Source organism: Nerophis lumbriciformis, linkage group LG26, assembly GCF_033978685.3.
Source record: "Nerophis lumbriciformis linkage group LG26, RoL_Nlum_v2.1, whole genome shotgun sequence".
In the NCBI taxonomy this organism is placed as follows: domain Eukaryota; kingdom Metazoa; phylum Chordata; class Actinopteri; order Syngnathiformes; family Syngnathidae; genus Nerophis; species Nerophis lumbriciformis.
Window position 1 is genome coordinate 30,597,501 of NC_084573.2, and position 26,500 is coordinate 30,624,000.

At 36.6% G+C, this 26,500-nt stretch overlaps 1 protein-coding gene across 12 annotated transcripts in view; it reads left to right on the forward strand.

The window, feature by feature from the left end:
• Window positions 1-26,500, forward strand: part of nrxn3b (neurexin 3b) — a 1,114,596-nt gene that overhangs the window by 1,065,019 nt on the left and 23,077 nt on the right. For all 12 annotated transcript variants that reach the window (XM_061987032.2, XM_061987031.2, XM_061987039.2 and 9 more), the window contains one exon: window positions 11,752-11,830. In XM_061987032.2, coding sequence (XP_061843016.1) covers window positions 11,752-11,830 — 79 coding nt within the window. The remainder of the gene's footprint in view (window positions 1-11,751; window positions 11,831-26,500) is intronic.

Below are 26,500 nucleotides of genomic sequence, written 5' to 3' on the forward strand. Positions count from 1 at the left end.
ATCGGTATCGGTTTCAAAGTGATCGGTATCGGTTTCAAAAAGGAAAATGTATGACTTTTTAAAATGCCGCTGTGTACACGGACGTAGGGAGAAATACAGAGCGGCAATAAACCTTAAAGGCCCTGCCTTTGCGTGCCGGCCCAGTCACATAATATCTACAGCTTTTCACACAAACACAAGTGAATGCAAGGCATACTTGGTCAACAGCCATACAGGTCACACTGAGGGTGGCCGTATAAACAAGTTTAACACTGTTACAAATATGCGCCACACTGTGAACCCACACCAAACAAGAATGACAAACACATTTCGGGAGAACATCCGCACCGTAACACAACATAAACACAACAGAACAAATACCCAGAACCCCTTGCAGCACGAAGTCTTCCGGGACGCTACAATATACACCCCCTGCTACCTTCTACCCCCCGCCCACCTCAACCTCCTCATGCTCTCTCAGGGAGAGCATGTCCCAAATTCCAAGCTGCTGTTTTGAGGCATGTTAAAGAAAATAATGCACTTTTTGACTTCAATAATAAATATGGCGGTGCCATGTTGGCATTTTTTTCCATAACTTGAGTTGATTTATTTTGGAAAACCTTGTTACATTGTTTAATGCATCCAACGGGGCATCACAACAAAATTAGGCATAATAATGTGTTAATTCCACGACTGTATATATGGACAATATCGGAATATCGGCAAAAAAGCCATTATCGGACATCTCTAATTATTATGCCTAATTTTGTTGGATGCATTAAACAATATAACAAGGTTTTCCAAAATAAATCAACTCAAGTTATGGAAAAAAATATATACAGTATATCCCAATAGACACGTAATCGATATCAATAAAAATGCATTCTATAAATAAAAAAATGTTGTCCTTAGAAACCGGAAGTTGCAAAGCAAGGTTGGACCACTCGCTCTCTGGTAACCGAGCAACGCAGGAAGTGATCACTGATCAGCGGTAGTGACACGCTAACAGCCAATCAGGCAACAGTATCAACTATCAGTTATGGTTGTCTGGCGGTTGAGTTATTGCATGGAGTGAGAAGAGGAAGTCAAAATGAAGAAACTGTGGACAAAAAAAAGGAAACGTCACCTCGACTGTATGGCAGTTTTCTGGATTTTTCCAAAAGGACCATAGTCAGACCAGTATGATCTGTAAATAATGCAAGGAGCTTGTCCCCACCAAAACCGCTTATTATTTTCTGTTACACTTGCAATTTTCAATGCAAAAATATTTATATACCGTATTTTTCGGAGTATAAGTCGCACCGGAGTATAAGTCGCACCTGCCGAAAATGCATAATAAAGAAGGAAAAAAAAACATATATAAGTCGCTCTGGAGTATAAGTCTCATTTTTTGGGGAAATTTATTTGATAAAAGCCAACACCAAGAATAGACATTTGAAAGGCAATTTAAAATAAATAAAGAATAGTGAACAACAGGCTGAATAAGTGTACGTTATATGAGGAATAAATAACCGACTGAGAAGGTGCCTGGTATGTTAACGTAACATATTATGGTAAGAGTCATTCAAATAACTATAACATATAGAACATGCTATACGTTTACCAAACAATCTGTCACTCCTAATCGCTAAATCCCATGAAATCTTATACGTCTAGTCTCTTATGTGAATGAGCTAAATAATATTATTTGATATTTTACGGTAATGTGTTAATAATTTCACACATAAGTCGCTCCTGAGTATAAGTCGCACCCCCGGCCAAACTATGAAAAAAAACTGCGACTTATAGTCCGAAAAATACGATATATATATATATATATATATATATATATATATATATATATATATATATATATATATATATATATTAGGGATGTCCCGATCCAGGTTTTTGCACTTCCGATCCGATACCGATATTGTTTTTGCACTTCCGATCCGATACCGATACTGACCGATACTGGCCTATCCGAGCATGTATTAAAGTTTAAAGTTATTTAGCCTACTTAGTTGTCAGAATCATGTTGAAAAGGATTTTAGTACTCTTGATAACAACTAGCCAGCTGAATTAGGGGAGTTTGAATAATACACAATGGTTGGTAACAAGAAACTGACCTGTTTATTCAAGAATAAACACAAAATAGACAAAATTATACATGACAAACAGAAATGGCATCATTGAACTAGGGCTGGGCGATATGGCCTTTTTTTAATATTGCGATATTTTAAGGCCATGTCACGATACACCATATATATGTGGATATTTTGCCTTAGCCTTGAATGAACACTTGATGCATATAATCACAGCAGTATGATGATTCTATGTGTCTACATTAAAACATTCTTCTTCATACTGCATTAATATATGCTACTTTGAAACTTTCATGCAGAGAAGGAAATCACAACTTAAAAAATCAAAAAATGTTTCATACGGTGTTGATCTGGAAATGTTTGCCTCGGCATTTTTGATGGTGTGGGCGTGTGGCACCGAATGGAGATAAGCGTCTCGACAGACGTCACAATATTTGAACAATGATGACGAAAACTGTTTTCTCTGTCGTGTCCGTGTGTCGAAAATTGTTATGCGCTTATTTTTTTATTTGATTTTGTGCGTGGCATAGATTTGCCGTGCGCAGAGGACGCTTGAGCAGTGCGCAATTGCACAGGCGCGCACCTTAGAGGGAACGTTGCTTGCACGGCTGCGCTAGCATCACAGCTAACGTTAGCCATGCTGCTACCTCTCTGCTGGGAGAGGGCGTATACGTATGTCACGTATGTCGTGACAGTATGTGACGTGTGTAAGAAGGTGCGCTTGTTGTCTGTGAGAGGGAGACACAGGAAAGAGTGAGAAAAGCCTGTCGTGTAATGCCAGCAGCTAAAAGCAACTGCGTGAGAATCTACAGACCTGTGGATGTGTTGAAGGTGGGCTGGAAAATGCGGAACGGAAATTAGGGAGCAGCAGAAAAGTGGAATGTATTATTTAAATAGGTGCGTTGGAAAACACGGACCGGATCTGGATCGGCATTTTCCCATGCCTTGCCGATACGCATTTTTTGGCAAATATCGGCGGCCGATCCGATCCAAATATCGGATCAGGACATCCCTAATATATATATATATATATATATATTTTTATTTTTATTTTTATTTTTTTAATTGAGTTAGAAACATTACAATTAAGAATCGTGATTAATTTGAAAAAAAAAATAATAATACAAAAAATGACACTCCTACCTGCCATACAGTTTTTTTTTAGATGTGGACAGAAAAGGGTCTTCCTCAAACTGAATGAAAATGACAAGAAAAGCGTTTTGAGGAGAATAATAATTACACCAAAAACCCCCCCAAACATGTTTTGCTAGCAGAGTATGTGGTATGGAGATTTATAGAATTGGATTTCTCCAGCTGTGAAATCAGCTTTTGTAGTCCTGCTAGCCAACCAGATGATTACACTGCGCCCGTTCAAAGCCGTGGCGTTTTGCGCCCATACCAGCCCCATGTTTTTTTCTCTTGACGTCGTCAAAAGGCTTCCGACGCCCCCTCGCACTTCTCAGAAAGCAATCAGCCACTTTGATAAGAAGGCCGCTCGCTGCGAGTACTTGGAAGACGATCTGTACGTTTACCACGCATGAGCCCAGCAGACACGCGAGATGATAGAATTTCACTTCCTCCCACGTCTAAGGCAGTGGTCCTCAAACCTTTTTTCACCAAAGACCACCAAAATAACCAACATTAGACTACAGTAGCGTGGTAGGCCTAAGTATTCATTAAAACAAGGCAGGGGGTTTATTTAACAAGTCATATTTGTGGCTACTGTAACATTACACACAGTTTGAACAGTCACACTGTGTTTGAATATTTCATAGATGGAGCCGTACCCAGTTTGAGAATCACTGATCAAAGTAATATACCCTTAACCCCACAAATAGTCGCTGAAGTAATTCAAAACTAACAGATGTGATAATCCAGAATAAATATTGGTAAAATGAACAAATTAAAATAGGCTTTTGAATAACCTGGACAATATGACGGCACCCTTAATTCAGGGCTTCTCAATTATTTTATGTACGACCCCCCCACCAGGAAGAAGAAAAAAATGTTCGCCCCCCCACTATAAATAGTATCATTTCTCTATAAAATTGTTATAAGTACACCTCTGCATAACATTGTATCCTTATGCAAAGTCGCACTGTGAGTGGGGGGAAAAAGTTGGAAAAGTTGGCAAAAGTCCCGAAAATGATCAAAAATCACACCCAGGTTCGAGTGCCACAAGTCCCGCCGCGTTCCACCCGAGTCCAGGGGTGCCCGACATGTCCAGAAGCCACCCGGCAAAGTCGCACTGTGAGTGGGGGGGAAAAGTTGGAAAAGTTGGCAAAAGTCCCGAAAATGATCAAAAATTAAGATTAAATAAAACATAAAATATTACAACAGAAAAATAACTTAAGATAGTTGTTTAGTCTGTAACAGAAAATAGTTCAAGTGAAAAAAAAAAGAAAAAAAAGTATCCTTATTCAAAATATAAACATATGTTAACTATTATGAACCATTTGATTCTGAAAAATAAAATCAATAAACTATAAAATCAATAAACCTTACCACTTTGAAGTTGATGTAGAGATTTAAGTGTTCCAAATTAAAAAAATATATTTATGACTTATTTTTAACACTTTTATGAGTGGGACCCTTTTGGATCCATACGAATTTTAGTGGGGTTTTTTGTTTTATGTTTGCTTTTAAAACTGTCATTACTCATAAAAAAATAATGAATCTGTCATGTCTGTGTAATCATGTTTTGTGTTAAGTCATGTTTTTGTTTAGTTATAGGACTCTTTAGTTTCTGTCTTTTCACTCCCTTGTCTTGTTTCCATGATTACCCCATTAGTTTCACCTGTTCCACGTTTGGACTCATTGTGCACTCTTGTTTGTCACCATAGCAACCATTAGTTTTCACCTGTCACGTCACGCACCTGTTTCACATTTTGAGTCACGCACCTGCTTTCACTAATCATGTCCATAGTATTTAAGTTCATTCATTTTCTGTTGTTCGGCCTGACGACCTCACACCACATTTATGCTCTGTCCATTTTTTCATGTCCATGTTCACGCTGCTCCTTTTTTGTCCATGCCAAGTAAGTTTTCTTTATTCAAGCCATAGTTTGCAAGTTTTGTTTAATTGTTCATAGTTTATTCTCCGCCACTGTGCGCGCCTTTTGTTTGATCCTTTTTTTTGTATTTATAGTTAATAAATAAATCATGTACCTCAATTCCCGTCTCGCCCGTGCCAACTTTCCGTTGCATCCCGGAAAAGCAAACTCACAAGATCAAGACTTGACAGAATCAAAATAATGTTGTTATGATTTTTTTTTACTTTTTGGAGGCTCCAATTATGTCACATCAAATATTGCAATTTTGGGGGGGTAAATGTTGTAGATTTGATGTTGTTCCTTAACAAAAAGAGCACACGGCATAAAAAAAGTTTTGTATTGACAGATAAATTTGATGTTTATCTTAAGAATTGAACTGAGGTGTACTTACAACAGGATGTATGACTTATTTTTATGAGTGGGGCCCTTTTGGATCCCCGAAGCATTTTTTTTTCTCAAAACTTTCATTGTTAAAAAAAAAAGATAATAAATCCAAATAAATGGCATGAATTATTGACCTATTTACGACTCCTATTACTTCACTTCAAATATTCCTGTTATAATTTTTTTTGGGGGGGGGGAAATATTGCATATTTTGTGTATTGCCATAAAAAACAAGGTTTTCCTCAACAAAAAAGGCATAAAACATACAAAAATATATACTTTATATCGATAGATTGATCTGAAAATGATCTAGATCAGTGATTCTCAAACTGTGGTACAGGTACCACTAGTGACTAGTGGTATGTGGGCTCCATCTAGTGGTACGCCAAATAATCACTTGATTAAATATTCAAACACAGTGTTACTGTTCAAACTGTGGGATGTTACAGTGGCAAAAACCATTAAATATCCCTGTTAAATAAAACTGCTGAATGTTTTTAATGAATACTTAGGCCTACTACGCTCCTGTATTTTAATGTGGCCCATTATGGTGGTACTTGGAGAGACAATATTGTTTTCTTAGGTGGTATTTGGTGAAAAAAGTTTGAGAACCACTGCTCTAGAGATTTAAGCTGTATGACTTATTTTTTACTTTTTTATGACTGAGAACCTAATGGGACCCCGGGACCAAACTTTAAAGTACCAGTCGAGTGGAAAAACAAGTTGCCTCTATATTGAAGTTATTATCATATATATTTCATTTATGACACCAAAAGACTTCTAAAGTTTGCGGGTAAATAGATACGATTAAAATAGTATCAATCTCACGGAGATTCCCGAGCCATTTTGAGAGTTGATGAGGAAGCCAGTTAATGTGATCCGTGACGTAGAGGAGGAACCACAGATCCCTTCCCCATCAACAACAATGCTGATCAAGCGGACTTTGTGAGAGAACGATTATTTTGGGAAAAATTATGATCCAGAAACGTATGTTTTTGAGCCCGAACACAAAGAGGATGAGCACTAAGTTTTAGAACCTGAGTGCTAAACGGATATAGCTTTATTGTAACACTTTAGCAATAGCAGCATTGCTAGGTGCTAAACATACAAACTAACTACAATAAACCATTATAAAACTAACACTTAGTGTAATAGTTCCACTCGCGCTGGGATGCCGACCGATGGGACGTTCACATAATTCCGTTTAGATGAAGATTCAATTACAATCCTCATGAAGGGTTAAAACAAAGTTCTAACAACAAGTGTCTTTTTTTGCCACCTCGGGAGATGTGAAAGTGGACCAGCCTGTCGGTCCATGGCCACATTTGTCTACTAGCAGGTGAGAGATGCATGAATCATAATCTAGAATTTACTTTTATCAAGTTTGAGATAAAGCAGAAGCAGCCGTGAGTCAACAATAGCAGCGTAAGCTAGCATTAGCTTACTGCTATCAATGCGCCGCTAAAATAGTCCGTCTGCGTTAGCGCTTATAATAACAATATCACTCACACTGCAAAAACTGTAATCTAAGTAAGATGAAATATCTCAAATAAGGGTGATATTTGCTTATTTTCTGTCTGATAAGATAATTCTTCTCACTAAGCAGATTTTATGTTAGTGTTTTACTTGTTTTAAGGGTTTTGGTCCTAAATTATCTCATTAAGATATTACAGCTTGTTGCTGAGATTTTATGACCTATATTGAGTAAAATATGCTTGAAACTAGAATATCAACTGATGCAAAGCTGTGTCATCAACACTCACAAGTATAAAACTACTTTTTTAAAGTAATAATTTCTTACTTCAAGCATGAAAAAAAAATCATGATGCCGAGCGTATATCATGATGTCAAGATAATGGCACTAGCATTTAAGAATATTTTTCCACATATTGAGCAAAAAGGTCTTTTTTTTCCTACCAAGAAAAGTGCATTTGTTATTAGTGAAAATATACTTATTTTAAGGTATTTTTGGCTTCATTGAGGTTAGCTAATTTTACTTGTTTTGGAAAGTCTTGACAAGCCAAATGTTCTTGTTCTATTGGCAGATAATTTTGCTTAGTTCAAATAAAATACTCCTAATTTTTATTTATTTGTTTCTTGTTTTTGAACACTGACTTTTTGCAGTACATATTTGGTCCATTTTCAGGTCACGACATGTAAATGGAGTATTGTTGGTGCTTTTTGGATGTTTTTAGAGAGTACAATGAGAGGACTCTCTTTATACCCTCATCTGTTGACTCAATTGTTAGATATGTATTTACGATTTGGAGGGTGACCCAGGGGAACATGCTTTTTCATACAGTATCAAGCTTCTAACCCCGCTTCTAAAATCTGTACGCTACAAATTTTGCTCGTTGTAGCCATTAATCCTGAATTACTCTATTTTGTATCAACAAAAAATCTGTTGTATTAATTTTTTTTTTAGGTTAAAGTGTTTTATTTATTGAACTCCTGACTCAATGTTGCCGATCAATTTGAATGTATTATTATTTGAGTTTATTGAATTTATTTTCAGTGTAAAATGGTTTCAGTTGGTCAAAAAATGTTAATAGTTTAAATCAGGGTCACAAAATATTTAATTTTCCCGGCAATTAATGCCCTTTAAATCTTTTCTGTCACAGACGAAAAACAATAATTCAATTATTCTTTCTTGTAAGATGATCTATATCTATATATATATATATATATATATATATATATATATATATATATATATATATATATATATATATATATATATATATATATATATATATATATATATATGTATGTATGTATGTATGTATATATATTTCTAACCACTAGCCTACTTAGTGGCCTAGTGGTTAGAGTGTCCGCCCTGAGATCGGTAGGTTGTGAGTTCAAACCCCAGCCGAGTCATACCAAAGACTATAAAAATGGGACCCATTACCTCCCTGCTTGGCACTCAGCATCAATGGTTGGAATTGGGGATTAAATCACCAAAAATGATTCCCGGGCGCGGCCACTGCTGCTACCCACTGCTCCCCTCACCTCCCAGGGGGTGAACAAGGGGATGGGTCAAATGCAGAGGACAAATGTCACCACACCTAGTGTGTGTGTGACAATCATTGGTACTTTTAACTTATACAATGTTATGCAGAAGTGTACTTACAACAGTTTCACGGACAAATGATATAGAGTGGGGCTGGGGGGGTGGGGGGGGGGGTTGTTTTCTTCTTTTTTTAAGTGTGGTGGGGGCATAACAGAAAATCATTGAGAAGCACTGCTTTAACCTCCTAAGGCCCAAGCTGTTTGTTTACATGCTTTTTTTTATTTATCTTTGCTATTTGGGCTTATTGGACCCTAATTAGAATAAAAACTAAAAATCATATTTTTATATGATGTACTTAGTCCATAAGTACACAAACGTGTACTTCAAGTGTAGTAACATGCTAATTTTTATTTTTACACTTTTTTTTCCAAATTCCATTGTATGTTATACTCTTCTGACACCACCATATATCAGTATAAGTGTCCATATGTCGGCATAAGACCCCAATTCAGTAGTGTACACAATTTTGGAAATAAGAGCTAAAAGGTGCTGTCCGCGCATGTGGCCACTAAGGCCTTTATTAAGGTAAAAAAATGTTTTACATATTGTATTGGTTTTGAAAAAATATAAAAATGGCTGCCGCGTGCTTTGATTGTTTTAGTGTGGGGCCCTCAGTGGAAAAAATGTGCATGGAAAGGGTATAAAATTGCGAGGTAATTTCGTGTCCCCTGCCATCATCATCATAACAAGCAATAACCAGGACGTTCACACCATGCCTTCAATAAATAAGGTTTAAATCCATTTCACTTCAAGCCGCCACTTTGGGCCTCATTTCTGCCCTTGATGATGGGGTGCGGCGTGTACAAACGCATTAGTGTTGCATGCTGGGAGCGCTGCTTGTTGGTTTTAGTGAAGGCGGTCGCCGAGGTGCGGCGGGGGCGCCTTTCATTAGTCTGTCAAAGCCGATGATATTTAGAGCCCCCTCGCATGCGGCGCCACAAAACTCAATCAATGGCGTGATTCCATAACCCCGCCAGGTGACGCCACCTGTTTTATTGCCCCGCTGATTCCTTCCAATAAACAGTGGCCGCCCGGCGCGGCTTGAAATACTCCACACCCCCCCTTCTCGTGTCGTCTTGGTCTGCCCCCCGAAAGAACGGATGGAAGGAGGTCTTAAACAGAATGGCGGTGATCTGCCGGGGTTATTGATCGTACGGAGCCAAGGAGGTAAATAATGATCGGTGGGGGTTGAAGGAAAACAATTATCCAGCCTGCTGGAAAAGCCCATAAAGTGAAGAACGATAAACACTGTGAAATATGATGGAGCGCCCAGTAATATGTAAACGTCAAAAAGGGCAGGCGGGAGGGCCTGCGAGCGCAGAGATATGAATGATGGATACTTGGGCTGTAAAAAAAATCCATCTTCGAATGACTTGTGATTATTTGTAACAATTCTTAATCGATTAAAATAAATCAGATTTTTTTTCTGTCCTGGCCATTATATATATATTATATATATATATTTTTAAAGTATATATATATATATATATATATATATATATATATATATATATATATACATATATATATATTTTATATACCGTATATATTTAAATATATATATATATGCAAAAAATATATATTTTTCAAAATACATTTTAGATATTTTTTTAATCAATAAAAAAATCGTTAAAATTAAGAATCGTGATTCATTTTAAAAATTGATTTTTTTAATTCTCCATCTGTCCTGTCCAATATAGTTGTTTATATATATATATATATATTTTTTTTTTTTTTTTTTTTTTTTTTTTTTAAATAAATATACTTTTGATTTATTTTTTTTAATCTATGGAGAATTGTTACAATTAAGAATCGCGATAAATTCAAAAATCGCTTTTTAAAATTGTTTTTTATCTGTCTTGTCCAGTATAATTATGTGTGTGTGTGTGTGTGTGTGTGTGTGTGTGTGTATATACACTGTATATCCATCCATCCATCCATTTTTCCACCGCTTGTCTCGTTATATATACAGTATATATATATATATACATATATATATATATATATATATATATATATACATACATACATACATACAGTATACATATATATATATATATATATATATATATATATATATATATATATATATACATATATTTATTTTTTATTATTTTTATTTTTATTTATTTTTATGTTATTTTATTTTTCAATCTATCGAGAATAGTGACAATTAAATATCGCGATTCATTAAAAAAAAAAAAACATTTCTGTCCTGTCCAGTAATTCGATTTAAAATCAATTATCGATACTTTTTAAAAAACTTTGTGTGTCAGTTCTACGATTAACTATATTCCTCCATAAAATAAATAAACAGCTCTGATCAATTTCTATATGACTTCGAAGAAAACTGGTTTAGTTAATTTAATAAAGTGGCTGGACATGACAGAATTTTTTTTTTGGGGGGGGGGGATAAAAAATTCACACATAGGACGGTTTAGTAAGTATGACTTGTTTTAGTTATATTGTAAAACTTACAAACCTTGCTTGGAAAGATGAATGAAGAATCCATATGAGTAGAACCGCTAAGGACGGCTGGAAGACTGAACGGCACTTCTACTTCCGGTTGAAAGCATAACATGGAGACTGCAGCACCTGCAGTGACGGAAGTCGTCCAAAAGATGACGCCAAAAAACAAACGATAACACACCATCCCGGTGCCTTTGCATGTGTTTTGTAAAAAAGCTATTTGCATTATGGCCGTCAGCGGAAAAGAAAATCCATACAATAGCCGCACCGTTTTATAAGCCGCAGTGTAGGGAATTTTTTATTTTTTTTTATCTATTAAGAATAGTTTTAAATATTTTTTGACACCCCTACTGGCCAGACACTAAATCCAATCCTAATGTTGATGTAGATGATCATATCTGTTTTCTTATTTGTATTTGACTTTATTAAATGTTTGGGTAGAATTGTATTAAACAAAACCGTTTTTGTTTTTTTAGTAATATAGACATGTATCACAGCTGTTTATCTATTTTATGGAAGAATGTAGTTAACCATAGAACTGACACCTAATGTTATGAAAAAAAAAGTATTGATTTTGAATCAGGAATTGATTCTGAATCGAATCGTTACCTCCAAGAATGGAATGGAATCAAATGGTGTGGTACCCAAAGAGTCACAGCCCTCGTGGGTATCCTCCATGTTTCATGCCTGCCTTGTTTATCCGCAGACGACAGACGACATCGTTTCATCGGCCGAGTGCTCCAGCGATGACGAGGACCTGGAGGAGTGCGACTCGGGACATACAGGTGGGATGAGTGTGTCAGGTTGTGCTTGCTCAAGTCTAGTCGCCACCCCCCCCTCCCCCCTTTGCCCTCCTTCTTTGATTTGCTTCCGGGGAGCTTCTCCTCCTAGCATCATGTCCCATCAGAGCTTCAAGTGTAACTTAGAAAAGATCGGAGAGAAACGAAAGCCCCCCTCTAGAGCCCACGAGAATTTAGTAGGATTTTGCAGAAAAACGAAATACTTCCTGTATAAATTACCGTCATAAAGTAGACACGCTCGATGCTACCTTTTATACATTAGGATAGCACGTACAAATATGCATGAAAACACTCCTACAGACATCAAACATGGGACGGTTCAGTAAGTACGAATTGTTTTAGTTACATGGAGTGCTGAATGAAGAATCCATACGAGTAGAAACGCTGTGGACGGCCAGAGGACGGAACGGCACTTCCGGTTCTAAGCATTAAACAGCCGCACCTGCAGTGTGTGAACTCGTCAGAAAGATGGCGCTGTAGCACAAACAATAGGTGCTTTTGCAAGTGTTTAATAAAAACTATTTGCATTATGGCCGTCAACGAAGAAATATCTATACATTAGCCGCTCGTTTTATAAGCCGCAGGGTTCAAAGCGTAGGAAAAAAAAAAAAATATATATATATATATATATATATGTATATATATATATATATATACAAAAAATACAACGTACTGTGGGTCTGGATTAGGGCTGCAACAACTAATCGATTAAAATCGATTATAAAAATAGTTGCCGATTAATTTAGTCATCGATTCGTTGAATCAATGCTATACGCATGCGCAGAGTTTTTTTTTTAAATTATTTTATTTATTTATTTTTATTTTATCTATTTATTTATTTATTTATTTATTTTTAATAAACCTTTATTTATAAACTGCAACATTTACAAACAGCTGAGAAACAATAATCAAAATAAGTATGGTGCCAGTATGCTGGTTTTTTTTCAATAAAATACTGGAAAGGATAGAAATGTAGTTTGTCTTGTTTATCCGATTATTAATCGAAGTAATAATCGACATATTAATCGATTATCAAATTAATCGTTAGTTGCAGCCCTAGTCTGGATTAGTTTTTGCCTCATTCCGCGTGAGTGAAAAATCGCGTTCATTTCGATAAGTCCGAAAGAGAAAGAGATGATACGGTATTATCTGCTCACAGATGCTACCTGGTGGTTGTTTGAGCACACTGCAGCTAGTCCTGGATAAATTAACCAACCCCCCCGCGCAGGATTCTCACTGGAATGAGGCATAAACGAATCCAGACCTCCAGACGTCACATCTTTACGCGCGCTATTCAACACGTCTGATTATACCAAATAATCCGTTCCAGTGTCAAACCGTCCACAGCATAACAATACAAATGAATTAATGTTAAAACTTGTAAAATACAGATTAGGGGTGTCCCTTCCTGTACGATACCAATATTGGAGCCTTGGGTTTTGGCCGATACCAATGTTGATACGGTATCAGCGCAACTCATTTGATTATAATTACATTGTTTTGTTGTGTGGATTGTTAGACTTTGTTGATAAAGAAAACAATAGTAGGTATCAAAAACAATCACTTTAGGCTGTCTTTAAGATAAAGTGGGGTAGTAATTTGCTTTTGGTCACAGTAATTCATGAAGTTAAGCTCACGACACAGTAAGTCGAATGATGCGGACACGTTCGTTACTGGATACTTGTAAAACTTTGGAGGCTTTGTATGTGTAAGCAGTATGCAACTATGATTATTTGGTACTTGGTTATATTAACACGTGTTAGCTGGTGTGCTATTACGTGCTTAGCTGTTGTGCAGCTGCTAGCTCCTAGTAAATGACTTTGACTAAATTCCAGATGTTTTCTTGCGGGTTTCAGACCAATATCAAACTCAGGTCAGGACACCCCTAATTAGGGTCCCTGCATCGCAAGGGCCCTATTGAACTTGCAATGTTTTTTATTATTGCTATCTTTATTAAAGGCCCTTAATATGCATGAAAACTTCCCAAATTTTGCAAGCGCATTAGGTCTGGTGAAAAATGTTATATTTTGGGGGCCCCGAAAATGAAATTTCAAAGTTGGCTCTCTAGTACGAAGCCCCTAAAGGGACATGGGGGGAAAAGATGTTTTTATAATTTTTTTTTTTTTTTAATGTTTTTTTTAGACATGTATCTCGTGCGCACGAGAAAGTTTCTCTTGCGCACGAGATACATGTCTAAAAAAAAAAAAAAATGTTTTTTTATTTATTTATTTTTTTATATAACTTTATAAAAAGTTTCTCGTGTGCACGAGATACATTTCCAAAAAAAAAAAAAAAAAAAAATTGTTTTATTTTTTTTAATATAACTTTATAAAAAGTTTCTTGTGTGCACGAGATACATGTCTAAAAAAAATAAAAAAATAAAAGAAATTATTTTTAAAAAAAATTCCCCCATGTCCCTTTAGGGGCTCCGTACTCTAGCGCCACTTTTTAAAAGTAAACAAAAATTAGCCCCTCCCACCAGTTTCACTTTTAGCGCCACAAAATACGCTAGAGACGTCTATAATGACGGGAAGCACGTAAAAGTCATAAAAAACATGTACCTGAAAACGAACAGGAAGTCGGTTTCTGTCGAAAAAAAGTGGTCGTATTTTAACGAACTCCTCCAAGGGACTTTGACCAAATGAGTCGCGGTTAAAATGACACATGCTACACATTTAGGCGATGATAAATTACGAACACTATTAGCATACGGCGTAAGATGTGGGCGTGGCATGGCGCCAAACTTGGCTTTGATGGTTTTTTTCGCCAATTTTAAGCGAAAAAGAGTTGTTGTACTTTAACGAACTCCTCCTAGGGAGTTTGACCAAAACAACAGATACTACACTTATAGGCGATGATAAATGACGAACACTTTTTGCCAGTGCCATAAGATGTGGGCGTGGCTAACGCCAAACTTGGCTCCGATGGTTTTTGGCCAATTTTCAGCGAAAAAGAAAGAGGTTGCACTTTAACAAACTCCTCATAGGGAACAAATGAGTCGCGGTTAGGATGACAGACACTACACATTAAGGCGATGATAAATTTTGAACACTTTTAATCGAGGCCATTACATGTGGGCGTGGCATGGCGCCAAATGTGGCTTCGGTGGTTCGCCACAAAACGCGGAACGTTAATAACTCGGCTACACAAACTCAGATCTTGTTGTTATTATGATGGCAGACTTTGCCTGAACTGTACAACTTTATAGATGTCAATTATGCGACTCGACGGTTCTATGGCCGTCATCACTTTTTTTGTCTTTTCCCTTCAACGGCGGCCTCGCTAACTGGATCACACGCTGGATAGCCTTTTTATAATTGCCGCCCACAAAGTACACGCATAACACAACGCAGCATGTTTTTAGCGTTATTACTTTATCAGTGACACTTTTAATATAAAACCCATCATTTCCTACTAAATTCTTGTGAGATTATTTTGTGTGCGGGCTCAACTTAGTTGTCAGTTGCAGAAGGAGTTTCCCTTTTTTCCATAATTTACCTTTGAACCGAAGTTACACTTAGCCATGGGGCCACTGGTCGCTGACATGAAGACGTGTTGATACTAATTTCGGTCTCTCAGCATTGGGCGGAGAGGCAGCTTTCTAATAAAGTTTGAAATTAGTATCAAGCCCACATGTCGCCCGCACTGATGCTTCAAAATGTATCTGTCCTCCACCCGAGTTCCTCTTGCTGTGATCGTGTTCTCCTTTGACCCAGGATACATTTTGACATTGTTTTTGGGAACAAAGATGCTTTTCAGCATAGACTTGGTGATATGTGGCAGACTAACTGCAACACCTCCTCCTCGTCCTCCTTCTCTTGTTTGTACCTCTGTTCCCTTCCGTTGGAGGCTTGCCTTACCTGAAACATTCTGATAGAGAACAGATATCCTCGAATTTCTGTGCGCATTGTCTCTCTCCCCTCCTCCCTGAACGCACACAAACACACAGTTATGCACACATTAATGCGTGTCTTTGTGACTCCATCACAGGGACGAGTCAGAGCTGGAAATAGTTTGTTTTTTGAGAAACTTGGGTTTCATTGGGCTGTGTTGTTGACGGACAAAATGTCTACCGTTTCGCATTTTTAAAATGTATAATGTATAAACACAATGCAATCCAGTGGAATAAAACACCGTTAAATCAATTATGTAGGTCAAGTATGTTATAATCACCAGAGGTGGATCCGTTACATTTACTTAAGTAACTTTTTGGATAAATTGTACTTGTCAGAGTTCAGTTCATTGATTTATTTAATTCATAAAAAAATCAAACAAAGGAATACAGTACAAATAAATCAATCAACATAACATTAAAGTAAATAAGTTAAAAACGTACATGTGACCCCTTTTTTCACAAATACAACAATTGACTTTCAATGTTGGCGACAACAAAGCCATACTATCATTTTACAACAATTAAGCCAATAATGAAGAAATAATTATACGCAGTCATATCTTTTCATCATCATGATTTTTGCATTTGTTTTAATACAGAAAGACATTTACATTGTTTTGTTCCACTATCAAGTTTGTTCCATAGTAGTTTTAATGCAACATACCGGTACTGTTTATTTTACTTGAGTATTTTTGAGAAGAAAAAAACGCTACTTTTACTCCGTTACATTGATTTTCATTCTGGTGCGTAGTAAGTACAATACCAACAGTATTAACACCTTTTAGGACGCAACAGAAGACTAAACAGCAGAGACAGACACAAAACTACCGAAATTTGGTACCGGTACCGATAAACTGATACTGTCTATATTAAAACTCTCCAATTATGGGTGCAACGATTGGTAAACATTGTCGACAAAAATCATATAAAATGTGTCTGTCAAATATAGTCGTGGCGCCATTGCGAGTGTTTTTCCGCATGTAAACAAGCGAGTTAGCGCAACCGCTGACCAGTAGCAATAGGAGGACAAAAAATGGCTGATGCCAGAGGCAAAAACAAACAGTTTGTTTTTGAGAAACTTGGGTTTCATTGGGCTGTGTTGTTGACGGACAAAATGTCTACCGTTTCGCATTTTTAAAATGTATAATGTATAATCACAATGCAATCCAGTGGAATAAAACACCGTTAAATCAATTATGTAGGTCAAGTATGTTATAATCACCAGAGGTGGATCCGTTACATTTACTTAAGTAACTTTTTGGATAAATTGTACTTGTCACAGTTCAGTTCATTGATTTATTTAATTAATTAACAAATGAAACAAAGGAATACAATAAAAATCAATCAATCAACATAACATTAAAGTAAAATATGAATGAAAAGGAGCAGAAGGAAAGTAAAAATGTATAATATATGTGCCCCCTAATTTCACAAATACAACAATTGACTTTCAATGTTGGTGACGACTAAGCCATATTTTCATTTTACAACAATTGAACCAGGGGTCCCCAAACTTTTTGACTCGGGGGAACGCATTGGGTTAAAATGACTTGGCCGTAGGCCTAACATATATATATAATATTTTTATATATATATATATATATATATACATACATACATATATACGTTAGGTCAGGAAAAACACAGAGGCTATTTCATCCCTACAAGCCTCAGGAAAAAACAAAGAGGCTATTTCATCCCTACAAGCCTGTTTCGCAGGTTTCCCTGCTCTTCAGGGAATTTTATATAAAATTGTATATTCCGCTCTACCCTGGTATTGAGCACTGTATAACGGATAAACCACAGTAATCTCGACTATATATATATATATATATATATATATATATATAAAATCAGGGAAACCTGCGAAACAGGCTTGTAGGGATGATATTGCCTCTGTGTTTTTTCCTGACCTAACGTGTTTATATATATATATATATATATATATATATATATATATATATATATATATATATATATATATATATACACACATATACATACACACACACATATATATATATATATATATATATACACACACACATATACTGTATTTTTCGGAGTATAAGTCGCACCGGAGCATAAGTCGCACCTGCCAAAAATGTATAATAAAGAAGGAAAAAAAAATATGAAAAAAACTGCGACTTATGGTCCGAAAAATACGGTACACATATACATATACACACATATGTATATATCGATGGGAAAGTGTATTTTCTAAAAATACATTTTTCCATCGATAATGAGCGAGCGATAAGTGTGTGCTCTTTCAGTCAATTACTGCGTGAGGAATAAATATATATATATATATATATATTTTTTTTTAACTTGGGAATTCCCGCGGCCCGGATTTTGGACGCTGGCGGGCCGTAGTTTGGGAACCCCTGCATAAAACCAATAATTAAGAAATGATTCTCCTCGGTCATCTTTTCATCATCTTGATTTTTACATTAAACACAGTCAGAGATTTACATTATTTTTTTCCACTATCAAGTTTGTTCCATAGTAGTTTTAATGCGACATACTTTTTATTTTTACTTAAGTATTTTCGAGAAAGAAAAAAAAACGCTACTTTTACTCCGTTGTATTGAGTTTCATTCCGATCGTTACCTTTTATTTATACCACAAGTATTTTTAATCTATTGATTAAGGCGTGTTGATTTGTCAGCGAGCCTTCTTCCGGCAGGCACAGTCACGTGACTCTTTTTGACCAATCCGATGTAAGTACAGGTGATGTCCATTTCACCTACCGAACAAGCACAACGTACAGCTGCGGGAAGCTCAAATAGGTCAGTATGTTTTAAAGTATTTGATGAAATAGAAACCTACTTTTTTAACAAGTGTCAGAAAGTTCCCCAAAGAAGACACTTTAATCACTGTTTGAGACAACTGGTAAGCAGGCACTTCCTAAAACAGTTGACTACAAAAGCGATCTTTTTGTATGTATCTGGTGATCCTAATAACTACAAGTGTCATTTAAACACATTAAAACATCGATAACAACATCAAATAACAGTGGAAAGTTGTACCTATCTGTTAAATCTGGAGCTTGAAAGTTATTCTCGCTAGCTTATTAGCATGTAGCATTATCTTCTTCTACTACGTTCTAACATAGCTAAACAAGCTGAAATGACCACAATCGCCCCCTAGTGTACGAGAGGCACACTGCGTATGGCCATCAGTCACATTAGAGATAAGCGCATGGAAACTAGAACTTCACATGGAGCTGTGAAAATAGAAGAAACTGAATTATTTGACAAATCAGACTAACTTGGAGCATGGAAACGTACTGATGGTAAAAAAAAGGCAGCACAAAACTTCAATGATTACTTTTAAACCAGTAGAAATAACATGTGTGCTGTCAATTGTGGCAGTAGAAATTGTTACATTTCAGCCTACAGGAATTCTACTTCTAAATGCAGTACATTTTAAATTAATTTTTATTTTACACACACCAACTACAATTGTAGTCAAAGAACCATTACAAAATAAAATATCTAGTAAACAAATCAGAAAAAACTCAAATTACTCAATACTTGAGTAGTTTTTTTCACAGAATACTTATTTACTCTTACTCAAGTAATTATTTTGATGACTACTTTTTACTTTTACTTGAGTCATATTGTTCTAAAGTAATGGTACTCATTGTAGTTTTTTTCTGTTTGTAACATTTTCATAATGATCTATAGTAGGAAAGGCATTAATATGGCCCCATTTGTCGCGGTTTACCTGACACTTGAAACGTGACAAATTTGGGTTCGCTATCCACTTTAGCCGCCAGATGGCTATAAAGTGCTGAATATCTTAGATTCCAATTTTGACCACAGTGTCAGTTTCTTTGTAGAGTGGCACTTTTCGTCTTTTTCAGCAGACTACATTGCAAAATTATTAACCCACCAGTCTTCCCCTCTTCCTCTCACGAGAGATCCACCCAGAAATGAGGCCATATGAATCCCTTACCTGCTGTATAGCAAAAACAGCTCAAAGCAACTTTAATTTCGAGACGACTCCTATAGTATAAGAAGTAGACTTTACAGTATCAGCATACAAAGTATGATACAGTACCGATTTGAGATGGGTACCTAATCCGGTACTTTTTTGACGCAGACGGAATTCCATCGGTTCTACCTGATTCACGTAAAACCCAACTGTGACATGTTTCGTTACCTGGGTTGTGCGTGATGTCACGCCCGTTTGCCGACTCAGCATTTGGCGATCACTCCAGCAGCACTGAGAGGGCACTCAGCCAATGTACCTCCAGGTAATGTTGCCATATTTAATGCTAGCAAACTTACTCAAAAACGATCCAACGTAAAGTAAGGCTCCACTATTCCAAAAATGCGCTAGCTTAATGCTAATATACATTGGCTTTGCTGTTGACATGCTACTGATTAGCATTAGCTGTTTTACATGGCGATTTCAACACTTCAATTTTCTGTAATGAAAACTACAACTAAGATGCACGTTACAATCAAACAGCTGGTGCGTAGTAAGTACAATACCTACAGTATTAACACTTTTTAGGGCGCAACAAAAGACTAGACAGCAGAGAGACACACAAAGCTACCAAAAATTGGTACCGGTACTAATAAACTGATACTGTCTATATCAAAAATGCTAATACAATGTGTCTGTCGATTATTGCTCGTGTTTTTCCGGATGTAAAGAAGCGAGTTAGCAGCAATAGGAGGACAAAAAATGTCTGAGGCCAGAGGCAAAAACATCACGGGTAAAAAATGTGGAAATATTTCATCTTAAACACAAAAATGAAAATATTGCAAGCTGGCTAAATTAAAGGCACTAAATATGTGTGCGCTTCGTAATCCGATTAGTCGACTAATCGTTAAGATTGTCGATAACTAGTCGACTATAAAAAATAATCATGAGTTGCAGCATTAATGCAAAATGATTTAAACCTCCATTTTAACCTCAATAATACGTTTTGGCTTTAGCATTTTCAAATAAAATGTCGTAATGATTTACTATAAAATTATAATTTGATCTGTTCCAATTAAAATAGCTTCATCGTATATAATTGGGGCTGCAGCTATCGATTATTTTAGAAATCAAGTAGTTTAGCGATTATTAAGTTTGGTGACTTTAGTAATCGGATAAAACACACACTGACTTAAATGCATATTTTATGGAAAATTGTTGAAATACACAATATTTAACCTTCATTTTTTTTCTCTAATACACAACATTGAAATTGCACTTTTAACACGTGTGCATTAATTAAAATAATAATTTTAAAATAATAGCCACTGTTCATTGTTATATGTACATTTATATTCTATTTATCATTAAAAAGTGTGTATATATATATATATATATATACTGTATTTTTCAGACTATAAGTCGCAGTTTTTTTTCATAGTTTGGCCGGGGGTGCGACTTATACTCAGGGGCGACTTATGTGTGAAATTATTAACACATTACCGTAAAATATCAAATAATATTATTTAGCTCATTCACGTAAGAGACTAGACGTATAAGATTTCATGGGATTTAGCGATTAGGAGTGACAGATTGTTTGGTAAACGTATAGCATGTTCTATATGTTATAGTTATTTGAATGACTCTTACCATAATATGTTACTTTAACATACCAGGCACGTTCTCAGTTGGTTATTTATGCGTCATATAACGTACACTTATTCAGCCTGTTGTTCACTATTCTTTATTTATTTTAAATTGCCTTTCAAATGTCTATTCTTGGTGTTGGGTTTTATCAAATAAATTTCCCCCAAAAATGCGACTTATACTTTAGTGCGACTTATATGTTTTTTTCCTTCTTTATTGTGCATTTTCGGCCGGTGCGACTTATACTCCGGAGGGACTTATACTCGGAAAAATATGATGATATATTTATATATATATATATATATATATATATATATATATATATATATTAAAATAGATATTTATGTGATTGTGTATATACATGTATATGTATATATAAGCATGTATATATTAGTATATATGTATATATACGTGTGTGTGTGTGTATATATATATATATATATATGTATATATATATTAGGGATGTCCCGATCCGATATTTGGATCGGATCGGCTGCCGATATTTGCCAAAAATTGCGTATCGGCAAGGCATGGGAAAATGCCGATCCAGATCCAGTTAAAAAAAAAAACTCCCGTCCGTGTTTTCCAAAGCACCGATTTAAATCATACATTCCACTTTTCTGCTGCTCCCGGATTTCCGTTCCGCATTTTCCAGCACACCTTCAACACATCCACAGGTCTGTAGATTCTCACGCAGTTGCTTTTAGCTGCTGGCATTACACGACAGGCTCTTCTCACTCTTTCCTGTGTCTCCCTCTCACAGACAGTGAGAATTTTGTCTATTTTGTGTTTATCATTGAATAAACAGGTCAGTTTCTTGTTACCAACCATTGTGTATTATTCAAACTCCCCTAATTCAGCTGGCTAGTTGTTATCAAGAGTACTAAAACCCTTTTCAACATGATTCTGACAACTAAGTAGGCTAAATAACTTTAAACTTTAATACATGCTTGGATAGGCCAGTATCGGTCAGTATCGGTATCGGTCAGTATCGGTATCGGATCGGAAATGCAAAAATAATATCGGTATCGGATCGGAAGGGCAAAAACCTGGATCGGGACATCCCTAATATATATATATATATATATATATATATATATATATAGAGTATATGTGTTTGTATACATATGTATTTATATATATATATATATATATATATATATATATATATATATATATATATATATATATATATATATATATATATTCATTCTTATTTTATAATATAGCACAGCACCCACACACCAGCGTTCTCCTGTGCTCTATTGCGGAGATTCTCAAACTGTGGTCGCGGGCTCCATCTAGTGGTACGCCCAAGAATCACTTGATTAAAGTACAGTGTTTTGTTTTCCTACATTCCAACACAGCGTTACTGTTCAACCTGTGTGTCGTGCTACAATGGCCAAAACATCATAAATATACTTTGCCTCGTTTTTAATGAATACTTAGGCCGACTACGCTACTTTATTTTAACGTCGGTCATTATGGTGGTACTTGGAGAGCCTGGTGTTTCCTGAGGTGGTACCTGGTGAAAACAGTTTGAGAATTGTCCACGTATTTAAAGTTTTGGGTATTTTATACATTTTTATTGCTCATTAAAAGATTAACGGAAGCAACAAAACTACAAATCGAAGCTTTTTTCTAGTCGATTTAAGCGATGAATAGTCGCAGCCCTCCTTTTAAACCTGAAAACCCAAGTTCTCTCAAAAGTGCAACAGTTTTTTTTCATGACCCGGTGCATAGTGGCAACATATAGTACGTCCTACAGTACACAGTACAGTACACACAGTACATCCCACCATGTTGACACAGAAATTCATAACCTCATCCCTCGACCCACTTCCAGTCCGAGCAGCCGCATGACATGTTTGAGTTCTTTTGCGTTGCTTTGGTCCTCCTCCCGTGGTGTGAACATCTCCCGTGTTCGACCGAGGCCCCAGCTGCCGGGTCGCACACGTTATTGTTTGGGTTTGATTTGGGAGGGGGGCCCGGCTGGTCTTGTGTACGGGACGCGACTGTTTGGTTGTGTTTCTGTTGTTTTGTCGTCCTCATCATCCGTCGTCCATCCTCCAAGCAAGGACAGAGCCGCCACTCCTCCCGTTTTTTGCCTCATCTTGTGCCGCATGAACTTTTGGTGGTTAGAAAATTCAAAGTTCTCCTCCTCATCGTCAAGTTTTGTGTTGATTTATGATTTCACTTTTCCTTAGACGTAGGGAAAGGCAACAAAATCTTTTCTTGCCATCATCATGTATTTGGTTTTTTTTTTGGCCTTGTGCAGGCGACTCCATTCTGTCTCAAGAAAGTTGTGTGTGAACGAATGACACCCCCCCGCCCCCTCGAGCGTTAAGCCCCTCCCACTTCCATCCATCTCCTTTTGGCCCCGCCTCTTCTGCATATACTGTTTGACTGCAGATGGCATAAAAAAGACTTTTATTGCCACAAAGTATATCTGTTTTTCTATTCTATCTGTTGCTCCAAGTAGAAGGCATTTGTGGCATGCGCCCCCTAGAATCTAACACAACCCGCCACGTCTCCCCGACCTGCTTCTGCATGGATATGTTTGGCCTCCATTTTTCTGTGCCGCTTAAATGTCCGCTGACCCCCCAAGCCTCTTCCAGCCGGCTTGTGCAAGGCGTCTGTTTTCTTAAGTCACTCCCCCTTGAGATGTCTCGCGTCGATGCTTGAGCGTGTTGTGTCCGTCAATATTGTGTTTGTGCGTCATGTCTACAGTGTTTGCTGTGTGATGTTGTCTGTTATACAAAAGTGTGTGCCCTTTTATCCCGTGTGGGTTCCACAGGAGAGATAATAAAGACTTTGGCCATCCTCCGATCGCAATCTAAACGACGACTTGACGGCAAATAAAATGGATGATTCCGCCTTAAAATGTGCAGTAAATACAGTGGGTTAGTCTTTGCCTCATCCCTCACCTATTAACGTGCGACTGAAGAATCCACCACCGACCTGATAAGTCCGAAAGTGATGATACAGTATTATCTCCTCACAGATGCTACCTGGTGGTAGTTTGAGCACACTGCAGTCAGTCATCGATTGTCCCGTTCCTTAATGCTTCAGTCAAACGCAGGATTCTCACTGGAATGAGGCAAAAATACAACCGTACCTACTGTATATAACGCCTGTGATTTAATAGAAAAGGAAATTGTTAGAAAAACCATGACTTAGCTTCAGTCAAACGCAGGATTCTCACAGTAATGAGGCAAAAATGCAATCTTACTTACTGTATATAACACCTGTGATTTATTAGAAAAGGAAATTGTTAAAAAAAACTTGACGTAGCTTCAGTCAAATGCAGGATTCTCACAGGAATGAGGCAAAAATGCAACCTTACCTACTGTATATAACGTTTGTGATTTATTAGAAAAGGAAATTGTTAGAAAACCACGACTTAGTTTCAGTCAAATGCAGGATTCTCACAGGAATGAGGCAAAAATGCAACCTTACCTACTTTATACAGTATAACACCTGTGATTTATTAGAAAAGGAAATTGTTAGAAAAACATGACTTAGCTTTGGTCAAACGCAGGATTCTCACAGGAATGAGGCAAAAATACAACCTTATGTACTGTATATAACGCCTGTGATTTATTAGAAAAGAAAATTGTTAGAAAAACATGACTTAGCTTCAGTCACATGCAGGATTCTCGCTGGAATGAGGCAAAAATGCAACCTTACCTACTGTATATAACACCTGTGATTTATTAGAAAATGAATTTGTTAGGAAAGCATGACGTAGCGTCTGTCAAACGCAGGATTCTCACAGGAATGAGGCAAAAATGCAACCTTACCTACTGTATATAACACCTGTGATTTACTAGAAAATGAATGTGTTAGGAAAGCATGACGTAGCGTCTGTCAAACGCAGGATTCTCACAGGAATGAGGCAAAAATGCAACCTTACCTACTGTATATAACACCTGTGATTTATTAGAAAAGGAAATTGTTAGAAAACCATGACTTAGCTTTAGTCAAATGCAGGATTCTCACAGGAATGAGGCAAAAATGCAACCTTACCTACTGTATATAATGCTTGTGATTTATTAGAAAAGGAAATTGTTAGAAAACCAAGACTTAGCTTCAGTCAAACGCAGGATTCTCACAGGAATGAGGCAAAAATGCAACCTTACCTACTGTATATAACACCTGTGATTTATTAGAAAAGGAAATTGTTAGAAAAACATGACTTGAAGGTATAATTTGTCATTTTTTCCCCCTTAATAAGTAATTGTTATGCTTCGATCATTGTGCTCCAGCTATTAATACAGTAAATAGTAAATACAGTGGGTTAGTTTTTGCCTCATCCCTCACTTAACGTGCGACTGAAGAATCCACCACCGACCTGATAAGTCCGAAGAGATGATACGGTATTATCTCCTGACAGATGCTACCTGGTGGTTGTTTGAGCACACTGCAGTCAGCCCTCGATTGTCCCGCTCCTTAATGCTTCAGTCAAACGCAGGATTCTCACAGTAATGAGGCAAAAATGCAATCTGACCTACTGTATGTAACACCTGTGATTTATTAGAAAAGGAAATTGTTAGAAAAACATGACTTATCTTTGGTCAAACGCAGGATTCTCACAGGAATGAGGCAAAAATGCAACCTTACCTACTGTATATAACACCTGTGATTTATTAAAAAAGGAAATTGTTCGAAAAACATGACTTGACTTAAGTCAAACGCAGGATTCTCACAGGAATGAGGCAAAAATGCAATCTTACCTACTGTATATAACGCCTGTGATTTATTAGAAAATGAATTTGTTAGGAAAGCATGATGTAGCTTCAGTCAAACGCAGGATTCTTACAGGAATGAGGCAAAAATGCAACCGTACCTACTGTATATAACGCCTGTGATTTATTTGAAAAGGAAATTGTTAGAAAAATGTGACTTAGCTTCAGTCACATGCATGATTCTCACTGGAATGAGGCAAAAATACAACCTTACCTACTGTATATAACCCTTGTGATTTATTAGAAAAGGAAATTGTTAGAAAACCATGACTTAGCTTTGGTCAAACGCAGGATTCTCACAGGACTGAGGCAAAAATACAACCTTACCTCCTGTATATAACACCTGTGTTTTATTAGAAAAGGAAATTGTTAGAAAAACATGACTTAGCTTCAGTCACACGCAGGATTCTCACAGGAATGAGGCAA